At 38.6% G+C, this 17,181-nt stretch overlaps 2 protein-coding genes across 2 annotated transcripts in view; one reads left to right on the top strand and one right to left on the bottom strand.

Annotated features, from left to right (window-relative positions):
- ZNF18 (zinc finger protein 18) overlaps positions 1–14,779 on the top strand; it is a 29,361-nt gene extending 14,582 nt beyond the window's left edge. Inside the window, exons 5-7 of the mRNA XM_020965907.2 lie at positions 10,665–10,749; positions 11,202–11,309; positions 13,100–14,779. Of these exons, the coding sequence (XP_020821566.1) occupies positions 10,665–10,749; positions 11,202–11,309; positions 13,100–13,893 (987 nt within the window). The 3' untranslated portion in view covers positions 13,894–14,779. The remainder of the gene's footprint in view (positions 1–10,664; positions 10,750–11,201; positions 11,310–13,099) is intronic.
- Positions 14,780–14,881: 102 nt separating this feature from the next.
- Positions 14,882–17,181, bottom strand: part of DNAH9 (dynein axonemal heavy chain 9) — a 458,278-nt gene continuing 455,978 nt past the window's right edge. The window contains 1 exon segment of the mRNA XM_020965915.2: positions 14,882–15,589. Coding sequence (XP_020821574.1) covers positions 15,362–15,589 — 228 coding nt within the window. The 3' untranslated portion in view covers positions 14,882–15,361.

Below are 17,181 nucleotides of genomic sequence, written 5' to 3' on the forward strand. Positions count from 1 at the left end.
GTTTGTGCCTTGATTTTCCCTGTCACTATAGTAACATTTTGGTCAGGTTCTTTTTTGTTATTTGCTCATTTTCCCATCCCATTTCTAGGTTTTGAACTTTATGTTAAAATTGTGCTCTGCTCGCCTAGAATTGAACATTTCCAAGTTTTAGTGCTGCTGTTTTCCGAGCTAGTTCTGGTGATTGGAAGTTTTTTAAAAAAAATTAATTTATTTATTTTTAGTTTTCAGCAATCACTTCCATAAACTTTTCAGTTTTAAATTTTCTCCCCTACCTCCCCACCTCCCTCTCCAAGATGGCATGCAATCTGATATATCATATACACATATGTATATATACATATACATTCCTGTTCAACATATTTTCACATTAGTCATATTGTAAAGAAGAATTAGAACCAATAGGAGGAACCATAAGAAAGAACAAACAAAATAAAACAGAAAGAAAAAAGCCAATTAGTATGCTTTGATCTGCATTCGAATTCCATAATTCTTTCTCTGGATGTGGATGGCATTTTCCATCATGAGAGGATTTTAAGTTTTTGGTGCTTTCAAGGTATTATCCTTGAAGAGCTGTGGTTACCACTCTCCTGGTCTGTATTCTGGTCTTTAATCTGGATAGGCCCTTCCTCCCTTGAAGCTCCAAACCCTAGTGCTTCTCTTTGCCCTGCAGCTTCTGCTTTGCTGAAGCTGCAACCACTCCTTTCTGTCCTGGAATTGTGTCCTGTAACTACATGTGGGCAATGGAGTTTCCAAAGAGTGTCCAGTCCTGTGCTTAGTGCCAGTTCAGGGTCCGCTGTAATCTCTTTCTGACTTGTCCAATTCACTTACTGTCTCTGGGCTTAACGTCCTGAACTTGCTGCTGCTACTTTTGTAGCTGCCTTCAAGGCCTACTGCTGGTGTTGCTGCAACATGCACTCCAACCCAGCCCCCATCCCATTGTCACAGATTTTTTCTTCTGGCCTTCTGAGTTGTCCTGGACTGGAAAAATGTCTCATTGGCTGTGCATTTCCAGTATTTGATGTGACATGTTATTTTAAAGTTGTTTGAAGGAGAATGTTGGAAGACTTCAGCTGGGTTGCTCCCCCTGTCAACTTGGCTCTGCCTTATCTTTAGTTCTTTTCTTTTCTTTCTTTCTTTCTTTTTCTTTTTTTTTGCTTTTTGGTGAGGTAGTTGGGGTTAAGTGACTTGGTCACACAGCTAGTAAGTGTCAAGTGTCTGAGGTCGGATTTGAACTCAGATCCTTCAGACTCCAAGGCTGGAGCTCTATGTACTGCGTCACCTAGCTGCTCCTATCTTTAGTTCTTGATACAGGCTTCGTGCCAGGGCCACACTTTGCCCCATATTTTGGGTGGGACTTGTTACCCTTACTTAGTGTCTGCACTAAGCTGTTTCTCTCTGAGTTAAATTGCCTCCCTCCCAATTTTCCTGCCCTTCCCCTCACCTTGAACTTTGAGGATCTTCAGGGCCCTCTGTGGCATATTAGGACAACAGTTTATTGGATTTCAGAGCCCTTAGGCTTGGGGGGGGCCTGATCTGAGCTCTGCTGTACTTTTTTGGTCAGTAATTTTTTTTTCTTTTTGTATCTTCCAAGGTCCCCACCCTAGGGCTTTCTTACTTCTCTGGGTCTTTCCAGGGAGACCCTCTGTTTTCGCTGTTTCTGTTACAGAGACACTCACAAGATGTATGTATCTTTGGATCATTTGCGGTTGCAATGGGAGACTGAATTTGTTTACCTGAGCTACCCTTTCTTTTTTCCTACAGACTTTTGGTTGACTTTTTCTGCAGTTTTGGAGTGGAAGAAGTAACTTGTTTCCCACTGAATTACTTTATCATTATTCAGTCTGCTATGAATTTTGGAGTTTTGCTGGAATATGTATATGTGAACTAGGTGGTCTACTTTGGTTTAGCAGCTATCTTGAAAGAAAAGTCTCAGTGGCCTTTTTTTAGTCTTCATTCTGTTTGATCTCTTTTTAGATTTTTGACACTGTCACTTAGCCTTTTTCTCCTGATTTTCTCTCCTTCCTTGTACTGTGAGTTCCTTTTTTTAAATTTCTTGTTCTACCTCTCTGAAAACTTCTTTCTCAGTCTTCTTTACTGGATCATAATTCTATTTTTACACACTAAGTATGGTTATCTACTTTATCTCTGTTCTGGTCTTTTTTTTGTTTCTCTACATTATATCTCGTTGATCTTATCAGCACCCATGGGTTGAGTGGGTTCAGTTGCCTCTATGCAGATGATGTCCATATCTATGCATTCATCATTTTTCTGTGAGATTAGTCACCTCATCAGCTGCTTGTTGAGCATCTCCACTTGGTTGCTCCAAAGACATCACAAAATAATGTCATAAATGGTGCTCATTTTATTTCTCTCAAAACCTATCACTTCTTCAAACCTTTTTATGTTGAGGTCACCATCATTCTTCCAATTAACCAACTTCACAACCTTGGAGTCATTCTTAAATTTACCTTGCCTAATTTCCTCCCTTGCATATTGATTCAGCTGCCAGATTTTGGCAATACTGTTTCCCATAAAGTCTGTTGAATCCATCTCTACTCTATTCACATGGCCACTACTCTCATTACCTCTTGCCTAGAGTATTCTGCCATACTCCCAACTGGATTCCTTCCTTCCATTCTCTGTCCTCTCCAGTCCCTTTTTTGCAGCTACCAAATTGGTTCCTAAAACACAAGTGTGACCATGTGACCACTGCTCAGGAATCTTTTGTAATTTCCTTTTGCCTCTAGAATTAATTATGAATTCATCAGCCTGGCCTTTTAAAAGCTACCCACAATCTGATTTCTACCTATGTATCTGATCTTTTTTTTAATATTACTCTCCTTCATATCTTCTCCATTCTAGACAAATTGGTCTGTTATTTATTCCCCATATACAGTGTTCCATTTCTCATTTCATTACCTTTGTAAAGGTTTTTCCCCATGTTGGAGTACATATTTTCCTTCTGCCTTTTATAATTTCTGACTTCCTTCAGGGCTTAGCTGAGGTGTCCAACTCTTGGTATCTTTCCTGATCACCCCAATTGTTATTTTTCATTTACTTAGGTGTATATGTGAGGATATATTTTTCCTCATCCTCCTTCAATAGGTTATAAATATATTCTTTGAGGGCAAAGATTGTTTTGTTTTAGTCTTTGTATCCCCAGCTTAGGTGATGCATTAGATAGAGTACACTGGGCAAGGCACTTAACCTCTGTTTGTCTCAGTTTCTTCATCTGTAAAATAGGATAATAATAGCACATACCTCCAGGATTGTTGTGATGATAATTTTATGGTTTTTTAAAAAAAATTTTTAAATTTTATTAATTTATTTTGATTTATCAACAATCACTTCCATATGCTTTTGAGTTGAAAATTTTTCTCCCTCTTCCTCCCCCTCCCCCTCCCCAAGATGGCACACAATCTGATATAGGCTTTACATTTACATACTCATTAAACATATTTTCACATTAGTGAAGTTGTAAGTAAAAATTAAAACCAATAGGAAGAACCATCAGAAAGATGAAACAAAACTCATCAGAAGGTAAAAATAAGTGATAGCTGTTCGACTTCCATAGTTCTTTCTTTGGATGTGGCCAGCATTTTCCACCCCGAGGCCTCTGGAGATGTCTTAGATCCTCATAATGCTGAGAAAGGTTCAGTTTAACAATATTAGTCATTGCATAACATGGCTGTTATTGTGTACACAGTCCTCTTGGTTTTGCTCACTTCACTCAGCATTGGTCCATTCAAGTCTTTCCAGGTTTTTCTGAAGTCAGCCTGTTCATCATTTCTTATAGCACAATAGTATTCCATTACATTCATATACCACAACTTGCTCAGCCATTCCGCAGTTAATGGGCATCCTCTCAATTTCCAATTCTTTGCCACCACAAAAAGAGCTGCTATGAATATTTTTGTAAATGTGGGTCCTTTCCCATTTGTTTGATGTGATAATTTAGAGTGCTTAGCACAGTGCTTGGCACATAGAATTTTATTATTATAGTAGTATTAGAATTATTATAGATTGATTGACTAAATTCAGTTAAAAATCTTTAAACTTAAAGTTTGTAGGAGGCAAAAGTGCAGAGGAATTCCACTTATGGAATACGACATAGTATTGTTATTGTTTTTATTATTATTAATAGTACTATGTAATATATGCTGATTTGATTACATTGAAAAAAAGCCACTTCAACTAAAACATTTGCTAAGCTCCTAGGTGGCAGTGTGGCATAATAGAAAAATGCTTTAAATTTAGAGTAAAAGGACTAGGGTTTGAAATTACAGCTTTTCTATTTGTTATTTTTATGACTATGGTCAAGTCATCTCTCTTGGCCTTATTTTCCTTGAGATAGTTTGACTACATCAAGAGTTCTTAACATCTTTTGTACTACAGACCCCCTTGGCAGTTTGGTGAAGCCTATGATGTTTTCCCACAATGTTTTTCAAATGCATTAAAAATACATATGCACTCATATATGTACATATGTGCATAAATATATTCACATACACATATAGGATTACAGAGGTAATGAATTATATTGAAATGGTTATAAAATATATTTTTAAAAAAAGTTTGTAGATCCTAGATTAAGAACTTCTCAACTGGATGGTCTCCAAGGTCTTTTTCCTGCTCTAAATTTATTGGTACTGCTAAATTCTGATGAAGGTACAAGATTTGGATAAGACGTAAACTTCCCTTATGAAACAGAAATCATTGATACACATTAGGATCCTTTTGTACTGTAGTACATCAGATAATGAGATAGATAAATTCCATAGTGGGAGTTAGTTTTCAGAGATGGAATTGTAATATATAATATAATAAAGAATATAATAGAATTCCAGCAATTTATATAAGAATACGGTAAAAACTCCATTTAAACTTCAGTACTTACATAATCTGATTTCCTTGATGTGGATACTCACTGCACACACGCAGGCTGTGACTTCTCTGTGCTTTGGCCAGAAACTTCCTCACCATGCAGCTCATCTGGAAGAATCTTCAAATTTAGTCCTAAGATGAAGCATATACAGTCTGTAACCAACCCACACTTGAAACCTTCCCAAGAATCAACCCAGGTTGATCAGGCTTACAAAGAGGATCCAAAGGCGTAGGCTTCAAGACTTTTGGGATCAGCAAAAAGCTATGATCCAGATGTGCCTATTTTGAAAAACATAAAAAAGCCCACAAGATGGAGCTATTTCCATATTTGTCTTCAAAATCAGACTCTCCTCCAGAACAAAGTGAAGAAGAGACAATCTTGTCCCAATTTAGTTTCTAATTTTCTTTAAGAGATTAGGTTGAAACATACTGCTATCTGCCACCTTTTCTGGAGTTTGGTTTCACATTTTATGTGCTTTCTTATTTTTCTCTTTCCTAATTCATTCCACCTCCTAGGACTCTGTGTTCCTGAATGTCCCTGCAATCAATAGACGAAATGCTATATTTCATCAAGTACTTACAGAGTGGAAGGGAAGGGACCAAGTGATAATGTACAGTTTTCTTAAACTGAAAAGTGATGTGGCATCAATATAATCTGCCACTTTGTATTCTCAGCCCTGTGAGTGGGAAGCTGGTGGTATGAAATACTAAAAGGGAAAGGAAGAGGTGACTCCTCTTCATTTGTACCACTGACAGATTTACAGAATCTTAGAGTTGCCACTTACTCCCTTGATACACCCATTCAGTTGCATTCAGTAACATTCAGTTACAGACAGTTCTCACTTTATGTAAGTAGACTGTTCTAGCGACCTCAGAGTGATTTTTATGCGGCATATTTCCCCACAGACATGGGGAAGAAAGGGGGGAAGGGAGGCAGGAAGGTAGCTATGTGCTGATGGAGGTAGAGGGCCAGCACATTGTTCAAGTGGGATTCAGGAACAGAGAAGTGAGAGCAAGAGGAGAAACATGCAGGGACTGAGCCAGCCACATAGGGGCCTGGCTGGAATCAAGAGGAAGAACATGTGGGGGCCAGATGTGGACACAGATAGAAGAAGACAGGTGACATACAGGGACTGGGGAGAGACTGGCTATACCCAAGTACAGATGGATGGAAGACAGACATATGGGGGCCAGACATGCGGACAGGTAGGCAGAATGGGGCAAAGGTCTTCTGTCTCTACACTGGTGGTCTCAAGCCAGGTCCCTAATCTAAGGGTGGTGGCTGCTTCTCTGCATCTCTGTGCTTGCTTTCACTTTTTTTTTAAAGGCTGTGGAGAGAGAACGTAGTACTGTACAGTAAAGTTAACATAGTTTTTTTTTGAGGAGGCAGATTTCTTTCAGAATTTTTTATGTAAAGTTCAATTTGCATAATGCAAATTTACATAAAGTGAGAATTGTCCATATCAGTTCTATTCAGGTGACTCGTGAACTTTGAGGCACTTCTCAGCTTCAGAAAGTGGAGGGGGGGGAGAAACTATAGGGGTTTAAGGATGGATAAAAAGTTTTAAAAAAGGAGGCCTGGTGAATGAGATCGTGAATTGATTATGAGGTGTAAAAGGATTGCCTTTTATAAGCCAGTGCCCAGTTGAGATCATGCAACAAATTTCTAATGTACCCAGTCAACATAATTTTGTGATATTTCCCCAGTTTCATTCAGCACTTCAGTAGGAACAAAGGCAACAAATGGTGGAAGTAATGTGAGGCTGCAGTTTGGCAGGGCTACACCTTCAAAAGGACAAAAAGGCAAGGAACTCAAGAGAAACAGATAGGATAGAGTTGAATTGGCTCACCAAGGGTCAGAATGGGGAAAAAAAGGAGAGTGTGGCTAGTGCAAGGGTGATGGCCTGGGAAAGAACTGACAAGTAGAGAGATCGAAGGTCGTAGTGAGGGTGAAGAACAGTTTGGAGTTGCAAGGCAAAAGGCAAGGTAGGGTGACAACAGATTATGACGAGATGAAGAATTTCATAGTTCATGCACATGGATGTAGAATACTTGTGGGTGATTGTAAGATCGCATCTCTTATGTATAGCTGTGGTGGGATAGAAGAAGTAGTCATAGGACATGAGTAATTTGAGGAATTGGAAGGTTAGTATGTTGCAAGACTATCAATATGTATGTTGAAGTCCTCTAATATGAGGGCAGGAGTTGGGAAGAAGAGAAAGATTATGAGCCAGGCACCAAGTTCATTGATGAAAGAGAGTGAATGTCCTGATTCTTGGTAGACAACAGCCACCAAAACCTAGATTGGTTGTTACATAGGAATTGAGTGAATCTCAGGAGAAGAGGTTACTTAGCGGGCGAAGCTAGAAGTGGTGATGGAGAATGAGAAGTATTCTGACTCTCTCACTTTGACTAGTGCATGGGAAGTGGGGGATACAAAAGAAAGTGCAACCAATCCTAGAAAAGGTTAGCTAAGGAACCTGTTGTCTTCAACAAGTCTCAATGAGTGCAGGGCGGGAGAGTTAGAAAGAAAAAGGTTTAAGATGAAATCTAGTTTATTATCAATGGAAGAGACATTTCAGAGATTGCGGTAGAAGGGTTGGGTAGCTTTAGAGTGAGAAGTTGGGGGCAGGGTTTTGGGTTGAGGAACCCAGCCCCATAAGGAACATGAGAATAAAGGAGTGGTCAGTGAGAGAACTGGGGATTTCAGAATCACTGAGTTGGGGTATGACTGGATGTAAATGTTAATTGTGGAATGAGTTCAAGTAGATTTTCTTGTCTATAGAGAAAGCCTTGTATGGAGTTGTCCCAGGGCATCAGGCAGCTATGTTTGGGGGCAGGGAGGTAGTGTGGAGGGTGCCAGGGCTTATGGAGCTCTGGGTAGTTTGAGAGGGTGCCTGGAGTATCATGGGAGAAAGCTTCATGACTGAGTTGTTGTACTCCCTCTCATGGAGTTTCAGGGAGGTTGCCTTCCTGCTGAGGAGTCTGAGATTTCAGTCTGAGGATGAGCCCTAGCTAGATAAAAATAAGTCATATTTCTATAATGCTTACATATAATTTCTTCCATAACAACTGTTTGAGATGCTTAATACAAGGAACCAAATCCATTTTAGAGATTCTAAGTAGTTAGTTTTCAATAAGGATGGTTGAACAGCTGGTAAAATGTTGGAGTTAAGGGACTTGGATTTGGTCCAGTGCACTTTGCACTATGCCATATTACTTTCAGTCAGATTGACATTGTCTTTGAGTTAGATACTGGCTGTTGTCTGGAATCCAAAGATCTCATATTGCTAGGAAAATTTTTTTTAAAATTTATTTATTTTTAGTTTTCAACATTCACTTCCATAAGATTTTAAGTTTTAAGCTCCCCCCCTCCTACTTTTCTCCCCCCCCAAGACGGTGTGTAGTCCAGTATAGGCTCTACATATACATTCATGTTAAGCATATTTTCCCATCAGTCATGATGTAAAGAAAAATTAGAACTAATAGGGGGAACCACGAGAATGAAGTAATAAAACAAAACAACAGAGGAAAAGAAGAACAAATAGTATGCTTCCATCTGTATTCAGACTCAATATTTCTTTCTCTGGATGTGGATAGCAGTTTCCATCATGAATCTTTTTGAGATGTCTTAGATTCTTGTGTTGCTGTGAAGAGCCAAGTCTATCAAAGTCAGTCATCCCATAATATGGCTGTTACTGTGCACAATGTTCTCCTCGTTCAGCTCACTGCACTGTGCATCAGTTCATGTAAGTCTTTCCAGGTTTTTTTGCAGTCTGCCTGCTCATCATTTCTTTCTTTTTTTTTAAATTTATTTTGAGTTATCAGCAATCACATCCATAAGCTTTTGAGTTTTAAATTTTTCTCCCTCTCCTCCCTCACCTCCCTCCCCAAGATGGCATGCAATCTAGGCTATACATATACATTCCTGTTAAACATATTTTCACAGTAGTCATGTTGTAAGGAAGAATTAGCATCAGTAGAAGGAACCACAAGAACAAAACAAGGAAAAAAAAGAGCAAATAGTATGCTTCAATCTGCTCTTCTCAGCAGCAATCTAGGCTATACATATACATTCCTATTAAACATATTTTCACATTAGTTATGCTGTAAGGAAGAATTAGAAGCAATAGAAGGAACCACAAGAAAGAGGAAACAAAACAAAATAGAAGGGAAAAAAAGAGCAAATAGTATGCTTCGATCTGCATTCAAACCCCATAGTTCTTTCTCTGGATATGGATAGCATTTTCCATCATGAGACTTTTGGAGATGTCTTAGATCCTTGCATTGCTGAGAAGAGCTGAGTGTATCAGAGTTAGTCATCACACAGCATGGCTGTTACCGTGTACAGTGTTCTTCTGGTTCTGCTGACTTCACTCAGCATCAGTCCATACAAGTTTTTCCGGGTTTTTTTGAAGTCTGCCTGCGCATCATTTCTTATAGCACAGTAGTATTCCATTACATTCATATACCACAACGTGTTCAGCCATTCCCCAATTGATGAGCATCCCTCAATTTCCTGAATTCTTGGCCACCACAAAAAGAGCAGATCATATGATCGGCTCATACATCGTTGCCCACCCTCTCCCTTGTTTTGTAACCACCACTCCAGCCTTATCTTTGCCAAATTAGGCAATCTTCTAGCTCCAAATGTATCTCTTAGTTTCTGGGTGGAATGTAAGGTCTCTTACCTCAACCAATGGGGATAAAGAGATTCAGGTTAAAAGGTGGGAGGGTGGGGTTTTCTTAGAATTGTTTTGTCTAGGGGTATATAACTCCTTGCTTGCTGCTTGTATCCTGCCTCCCTACTCCAGTGATGCTAGAATAAAACTTCTGTTTCTACTGAGAGAAACCTCTGAATTTTTATTTGGGTAAGTGGTCTCAATCCCAGTCATCATGTTAGCCAATCTGATAGGTGTGATGTGGTACCTCAGAGTCATTTTGATTTGCATTTCTCTAATTAATAGTGATTTTAGAACGTTTTTTCATATGACTGTAGATAGCTTTAGTTTCTTCCTCTGAGATTTGCCTGTTCATATTCTTTGACCATTTATCAATTGGAGAATGATTTGTATTCTTATAAATTTGACTGCTAGGAAAAATTCTTCTCACAAGCTCACAAATTTCTCATCATTTAGGAGCAGAAATGATTTGAATTTGGACCCTGAAGTAGGAATAGGAGACAGGGGGAAAAATAAACTCAGAAACATTTAGTGTGGAGTGTGTGACTTCTGTCTCCCCCTGGAGAGGTTTGTTTCTTTCTAGAACAATCTCAACTCTATCCTCAAATGTTAAGTTCCTGCTCTTCAAAAGCCAGAAATAGTGGAGGCATTATATACTTTTGGAAAAGATCAAGAAGTCAGAAAGAATGTAGTAGAGAAGCAGTAGGTTTTCCAGCAGTTCACTGTCTGCAGTGGAAAACAAAGTCCTAAGTAGATGCAATTTTAAAAACAAATTTGAAAAGTAGACCCAAAACTTCCTAGTAGGAACAAATTGTAAACAGATACAATGTTTTCCTCATTGTTTTAGGTGTAGGATCAGAAGCAGGGTTTATAGGTCTTCATTTGTGTCATGCAGTGAAAAGCATGCTGCATCCAGAGTTGGGAGGACTAGGTTTGAATCCTGGCTCTAACCCTAATTGTGTGACTGTGAGTAAAAAGCACACGGGGTTGAGAACATTTTTAAAATATTAAGGCATTATAAAAATGTGCGCTACTCTTTAGAAACTACTTTTAAAAAAAACCCAACCTTTTTTTTCCTTCATACATTTTTGTTTCTAGGAGCAGTGGCAGTGCCTGAATCACACTCAGAAAGAGCTTTATTGGGATGCTATGCTGGAAGATTATGGGAAAGTGGTTTCATTAGGTAAAAATTTGGAATAGTACAATTCTGGAGGGAGGATTGTCCTACTTGGGGCAAATGGGTCAAAAAAACTATCATGTGACTTGCTGTAAAGTGAGCAAAGCAGAAAGGAGTAAGTGACACTATGCCCTCTTAGAGCTATTATAGGTCCAGTTTGAAATTCTTCAGATGGAAGATCAGTTGAAGTCCAGCCATCTGGAGCAGTTCTAGCAGATCCTAGGCACTGAGGTAAAGTGGCAGGCAGAAATAGTAAATGAGGGCTGATTATATTAATCCTTGCATAGCCTTCTTGATTGTGTGAATCTGTTTAACTTCCCATTGGTCCTATTTCTTACACTGGGTACCAAACAGAATAGGTCTCACCTCTTAAATACAAAAGTCCTTCAAATATTTGAAGACATCACTTGTTTCTCCCTTACCCCACCTAAATTCATCTCTGTTCTTCCTTGTCTCAGCAATTCCCATTTCTAAACCAAACCCAACTAACCTGGTAGTTGGAAAGGAAGAGCCTGATGGATCACATTCTCATGCAGATGAAGCAATACCAAGAAGCATTTGCATAGGTGAGTGACACCTCACTCTTTCCCTAGCCATTTTTGTCTCTCCTTTGCACTCCCTACTTGCCCTAAACTTAAGAGAAGAATTAGATTTTTTGTTTTTACTTTTTTGTTTTTCTTTGGCCCTCGTGAGTGTGCTTTTTTATCTTTGAACCCTAAGGAAATCCTTGCCTCCAGGCCCAGAAACTGCTGTTGCATATGAGTTATCCTTTCTTTATTTTGAATCATCAGAAGACATAAAATACTTTTTTTGATATATCTGACACTGTTCTGGTGGGGTTTTTTTCCCCAGTAGGACTAACACAGGGCTTACTTAGCTAATAAAAACAGGTAAAATTCCATTACAGTGGTTTCTGTTATGACTATTTTTTTTTCCTGGCATAATAATCCATCGTCAACTGTTCTAAAGAAATTGAACTGGGAAGTAGCTGAGTGCTTGGTTTTCTGCAAAGAACACAGGACTTGAGTTAGACTAGTTTTTAATTTCTGAATACAGTATTTTGTAGATACATATGAGCCATGTTTTCTTTCTCTTAAAATGTTAGTAAAACTGTTTTACTGTCTAACTAAGGGTTATAAGTTAAGAGCTTTGTAAACTATTGTGCAACATTGTTGCCAGCTAGCAATTTGCCTTTATCCATCTTCACTCCTCTTCATTTACCTTCATTTTCTAACTCTCTAAAATATTTAATGAACTTCCAAACTACCTAGCAAAAAGAAAGTATACATTCAAATTTAGGATACTGAAAGATGAAAGACCTGGGGCTAGGGTGTGTGTGTGTGTGATGTCTTTCTCTTCATGGGTATAAAACACTTTTTTTCCACTTTCCATTCTACTTGCCACAAAGAGGTATTACCTTTGTAATTTTTCCAGATTATGAATGTGATTTCTACAAATTAGTTATCATAAAATTCTGCTAGCAATCCTAAGAATCTAATGGGATTTTGCCTACCCAGTGATTATTATTAGATAAATGCTTCTTAGCAAAATGAATTTTAAGGAAAATTGATCATTATTTGGATTGATTTTAAGCAACATGACTTAAGAGTCATCTCTTTAGATATTCTTTCAAGTCTTATTTTTTTGTGGGCCTGTATGCATTTTTAAGGGGAAAAATGAGAAAAAAAAACAAACTTGAGGGACCATTCCATTTAATATAGAAGCATAAAATAATACCAAGAGTAAAATTTAGGGAATACATGCCATCATAATGAAATAAGAGAATAACTAGCATAATAAATTAAGTTATCAAAATCCAGCTTCTGATGGAAATATCCACCCAGACTTCCTCTTATGCTACCACATACATACATATACACACATACCATATTGGCCTGAATATAGGCCACATTTTTACTCGAAAATCTGGCTGGTATTAAACCTGGGTGTTGCCTATTTTTATTTTTTGCCCATTTTCATGTTTTTATTAAGTACTTCTCTCTTTGTTTTCAGAATAACATCTATTGGTTCACCCCTGAGTGCCTTTGTAGAAAAGCCTTTTTGAATCTCATTGAGCTTGATAGCTCAGCTTCTTTTGAAAGCTGAATCCATACATATTTATTACCAGAGTTAAACACAATGATAAATTTAATATATAGTCATTCCATAGGAAGCAGGAGAAGGGTGATATGATTTGATGAAACTGTTATTTGGTGAATAATTATGTACATGTCTTCACCTCCTGCCTTCCCACTTAGTACTGAATCCACCTAGGACTGATAGTCCTGATATGGCTTGGAAAATCAGGCTTATTATGTTTATTGAATGACCTGTGTTGTTATCATCCTTCTTTCAGGAGACAGAGGGGAGAATGACAAAGAGAATCTTCACTTGGAAAATACAAGGGGCCAGGAATCTCAAAAGATCTCTTACCAGAAATGGCAAGCCTCAGAAAAGGTACCTTCACAGGCCCCCTTGAATGAATTCATTGAGGATGATCCAAGAAGCTTGGGAGTAAGAAAAGATTTTATTATCCAGGAGAGCCCTCAGGATAGAGTAAAGGTAGGGAAGAGCCTTCCTCTGGAAAGGAGTTTAGGGAAACTCCTAGGTCAACATTTGTCTAGTCCTGTGGAACAAGACTCCTCATGGAGAGAAGAGAAGAAAGAGGTCTGCCAGAAAGGCCAGCTACGAACCCTTGCAGGACAGAAGTATAATGTTACAAATAGATGTATAGACTGTGGGAAAAGCTTTGTTCGGAAATCTCAACTTGTAATCCACCAAAGAATTCACACTGGAGAGAGACACTACCAGTGTTCCACCTGTGGAAAAAGCTTCAGTCGGAGCTCAGACCTTAGAAAACATCAAAGAATCCACACAGGGGAAAAACCCTATAAATGTGATTATTGTGGCAAAGGCTTTAGTGACTTCTCAGGATTACGGTATCATCGAAGAACCCATACAGGCGAGAAACCATACAAATGTTCTATCTGTGGGAAAAGTTTTATTCAGAGGTCAAACTTTAAGAGACATCAGAGAGTTCACACAGGAGAGAAACCTTTTAAATGCTCTTGCTGTGGGAAATGCTTCAGTTGGAGCTCAAGTTTTGATAAACATCAAAGATCTCACACAGGAGAAAAGTCTTTTAAATAACCTAAGAGATACTCTAGGCATCAGTAGAGAAATCCCATTTCCAGTCCATGAAAAAAATTACTTAGCATACAGAAATACTTCAGAAGGAATTATACCCATTAATGGATATTCTTATTCTTGGAAATCATTTCCTTCTGACCGGATTAAAGAAGAGGGGCTAGAATATGTTTTATCAACCCTTATAAGCATGGATAATGTGGCTCAAGACTGTGGCTTTGCCTAGATTGCATTTTCCATAATGGGAAAAAGACTATGGGCCTCATCCCCCAACTAATTTTTCTTTGTTGCTTCTTGCATTCACTGGAATCTGTTAAGTCACACAATTAACTAAGATCACTTTATACCCTCATTCTTTCTGTTTCATTCCTCTGAGATGACAGGAATGGTGGTTGCACCCAGAAGGTCATCTTCGGGTATGTAGGTGGGCCTACAAACTATCATATGGAGTTTGAAGTGGTGAAAGGGTGTATAGGTGGTCTGCTTTACCAAGGCAAAGGTTGGAAAAGTTGAAGAGATGCAGGGCTCAGGAATGCCCTATATTCAAGTGAGAGTAGATCTTTCAGCAGAAGGAAAAACTTGTCTATGAATGGAGCATGAGGTAAGGAACTAGGTATCAGCGGGTAGGCAGGAGAGGGAACAAGTAAATACAGTCAGTTCCACAGAATTTATAACGATTTGAAATACTCTTTAAGTAGTTTTTTTGTAGGGAAGTAGAAGGTGAAAATTTTTTTTTTTTACAGGCTGGTCTCTCTCTCAAAAGACAGTTTTTTTCTCTTCATGTTCCAATTTAATTGTGAGTATAGGGATCAGTTTTTTGTAAATTTCCCTTGTATCCACTGTAACACCAAGGACAGTGCTTGCTCAATAAACACTCACCGTTGGTCTCTTTTGGTCTCATTATATTCATTTGTATCATTGCTAGTCTCAAGGTTTGGGGAAGATGCAGTCAAATAAGAAGTTAGTCAATTACATCATGTTGAAGTCATGTTCTCCCATCCACCCCTTCATTGAATTTGGGGAGTTCCTCAGGGCTTCTAGAATGTTAAAAGGGTAGGTAAAGGGCATGAATTATTGTTATTTGCAGTGAAAAGGACAGTTAATTTGCTTCTAGGTTTGTTCTCATCACATACCCAGCCTATCCAAAACCTCCTAAGGAGTTTAAGGAGTATAGAGTAAATGAAAGTAATGGTGCTCCAGAGACAAAGTTTTGAGTATTAAGTGTGGATGAATAAATGGTCTGAAGCCTTATTCTTTTGACCTTTAGGGGTAGCTGTCTGATGTCAGGACAGTATTTAGCTTTTCCTCAGTAGGGGAAATGCTTTCACTTTAGCAGCTGAAGCCATAAATTCAATCCTTAGATCCATTTTAAACACCTGCTTCCCTTTCTCGCCTTAGCCTATAGCCAAAGCAAGCTGCTTAGGAAATTTCCAGCATAGGCCTCATTGCCTTCAAGAGCTTCTGGCAGAAACTAAACCTGCAAAAGCAAGGCTACACCAGCTAGTATCCATTTGGATGGAGCTTCTTTAGTTTTCAGACCAAATGTCCAAACATAAGTGGGTCCCCGCTGACGTGTCTTGTATACTGGACAGGGATATGTACTTCGGTTGTCTTGCTTGTCCACAAGAACAGCTCTGATGAATATCACAGGCATGGGAGGAGTCAGATCCTTCAGTCTAGCGTCAGTAATGATTCCAGCCTGGGGAGAACAGAGCATAAGGATAGCCATGAAACTAATCCATCCCAATATCTATCTGCCAGAGCCACCAAGGGAAAGAGTGTGAGAAAGTATAAATATTTGTCCTGAGGTCATCCTGTCTGTCAATTTTATCTCCCCAATATCCATCCCTTTATTCCTACTGTTGTTACTCAAATACTGGCCCTCATTACTTTTCTACTAGACCAGGGGTTGTGAATCCATGGCCTTTAGGCCAAATGTGGCTTACCGCTTGTTTTTATATGGACTATGAACTAAGAATGTTTGTTTTATGTTACATTTTTAAATACAGTTTTAAGTAGTTTGCTGATCCCTGTCCTAGACTATTGCAATAACATGACATCCTCCTGCCTCCATTTTCTATTCCTTCTAATTCATCCCACTTAGTTTTTATGCATATATCTTGCCCAGAACTCTTTAGATGCCGTATTGCTTAGCATATGGATTTGAAATTCTGTTGTCTGGCATTCAGTGCCTACCACAATCTATACCTACGCTACCTTCCCAGCCTTATTTCATACTATTCCTCTCCGTGGACTCTGTATACTAACTAAACCAGATTACTTAGCATGCTCTGCATGTTCCTATCTCCAAGTCAGCTCATTGTATTTCATATTTTCCTCTTCCCCAATCCAATGGCTCCTCTCCATGTAAATTCTTATTTATCCTTTAAAGTCTTTGATCTTAAATATAACTTCTCCAATGAGGTCTTTTCATAACTTTCCAGTCATTGGTTACTTTTCTCACTAGAGACCTCATAAGCACTTTATAATGTATTTACAACATAATAATTTGTGTCTTATCCCACTGCTGGATTCTAAGGGGATATACTGTCTTATCTAAACTTAGTATTTCCCCTAGTGAATAGAAGAGTTTTCTGTACATATTTAGGTGCTTGATATTTGTGGAATCTTTTTTTAAAAGGTGAGAACATTCCCTACCCTTTTCTTTCTGAGTCCATTATGGAACTATCATGCATGAATTTACTTACATCTTTGAAAAAGCTCTTATGAACAGCTTATACCATGAGGAAAAATCATTTTTATTAGACCAGTGTCACAGTTTTGGATCTGAAAGGCTCCTCAGTGGCAATCTAATCCAACCTACACTAGTCTTTTTTTTTTTGTTGTTGAGCAAGGCAATTGGGGTTAAGTGACTTGCCCAGGGTCACACAGTTAGTAAGTGTCAAGTATCTAGTCTGAGATCAGATTTGAACTCAGGTCTTCCTGACTCCAGGGCCGGTGCTCTATCCACTGCGCCACCTAGCTGCCCCCACAAACTGGTCTTTGTTTAAAGATCTCCAGTCATTTTGAGGTATTCTTATTTTGAGAAAGTTTTTCCTTATATCAAGACTAAATTTGCTTCTTTGCAACTTCCATCGATTATTCCTGGTTTTGCTCTCTGGGGCCAAAGTGAATAAGTCTAATCCCTTTCCCACACAGTCCTTTAAGTACTTATAAGAGAGCTGTTGGCCTTCTTGACCCATCTCTTCTTCAGGTTAAACATTCCTAGTTCCTTCAGTCCTTGCTCAGAAAAGTCACACAGCTAGATAATCCCTTTCCGTTTGGTGAACC

The sequence above is a fragment of the Phascolarctos cinereus genome, unplaced genomic scaffold, assembly GCF_003287225.1.
Source record: "Phascolarctos cinereus isolate Bilbo 61053 unplaced genomic scaffold, phaCin_HiC Scaffold_5;HRSCAF=322, whole genome shotgun sequence".
Classification (NCBI taxonomy): domain Eukaryota; kingdom Metazoa; phylum Chordata; class Mammalia; order Diprotodontia; family Phascolarctidae; genus Phascolarctos; species Phascolarctos cinereus.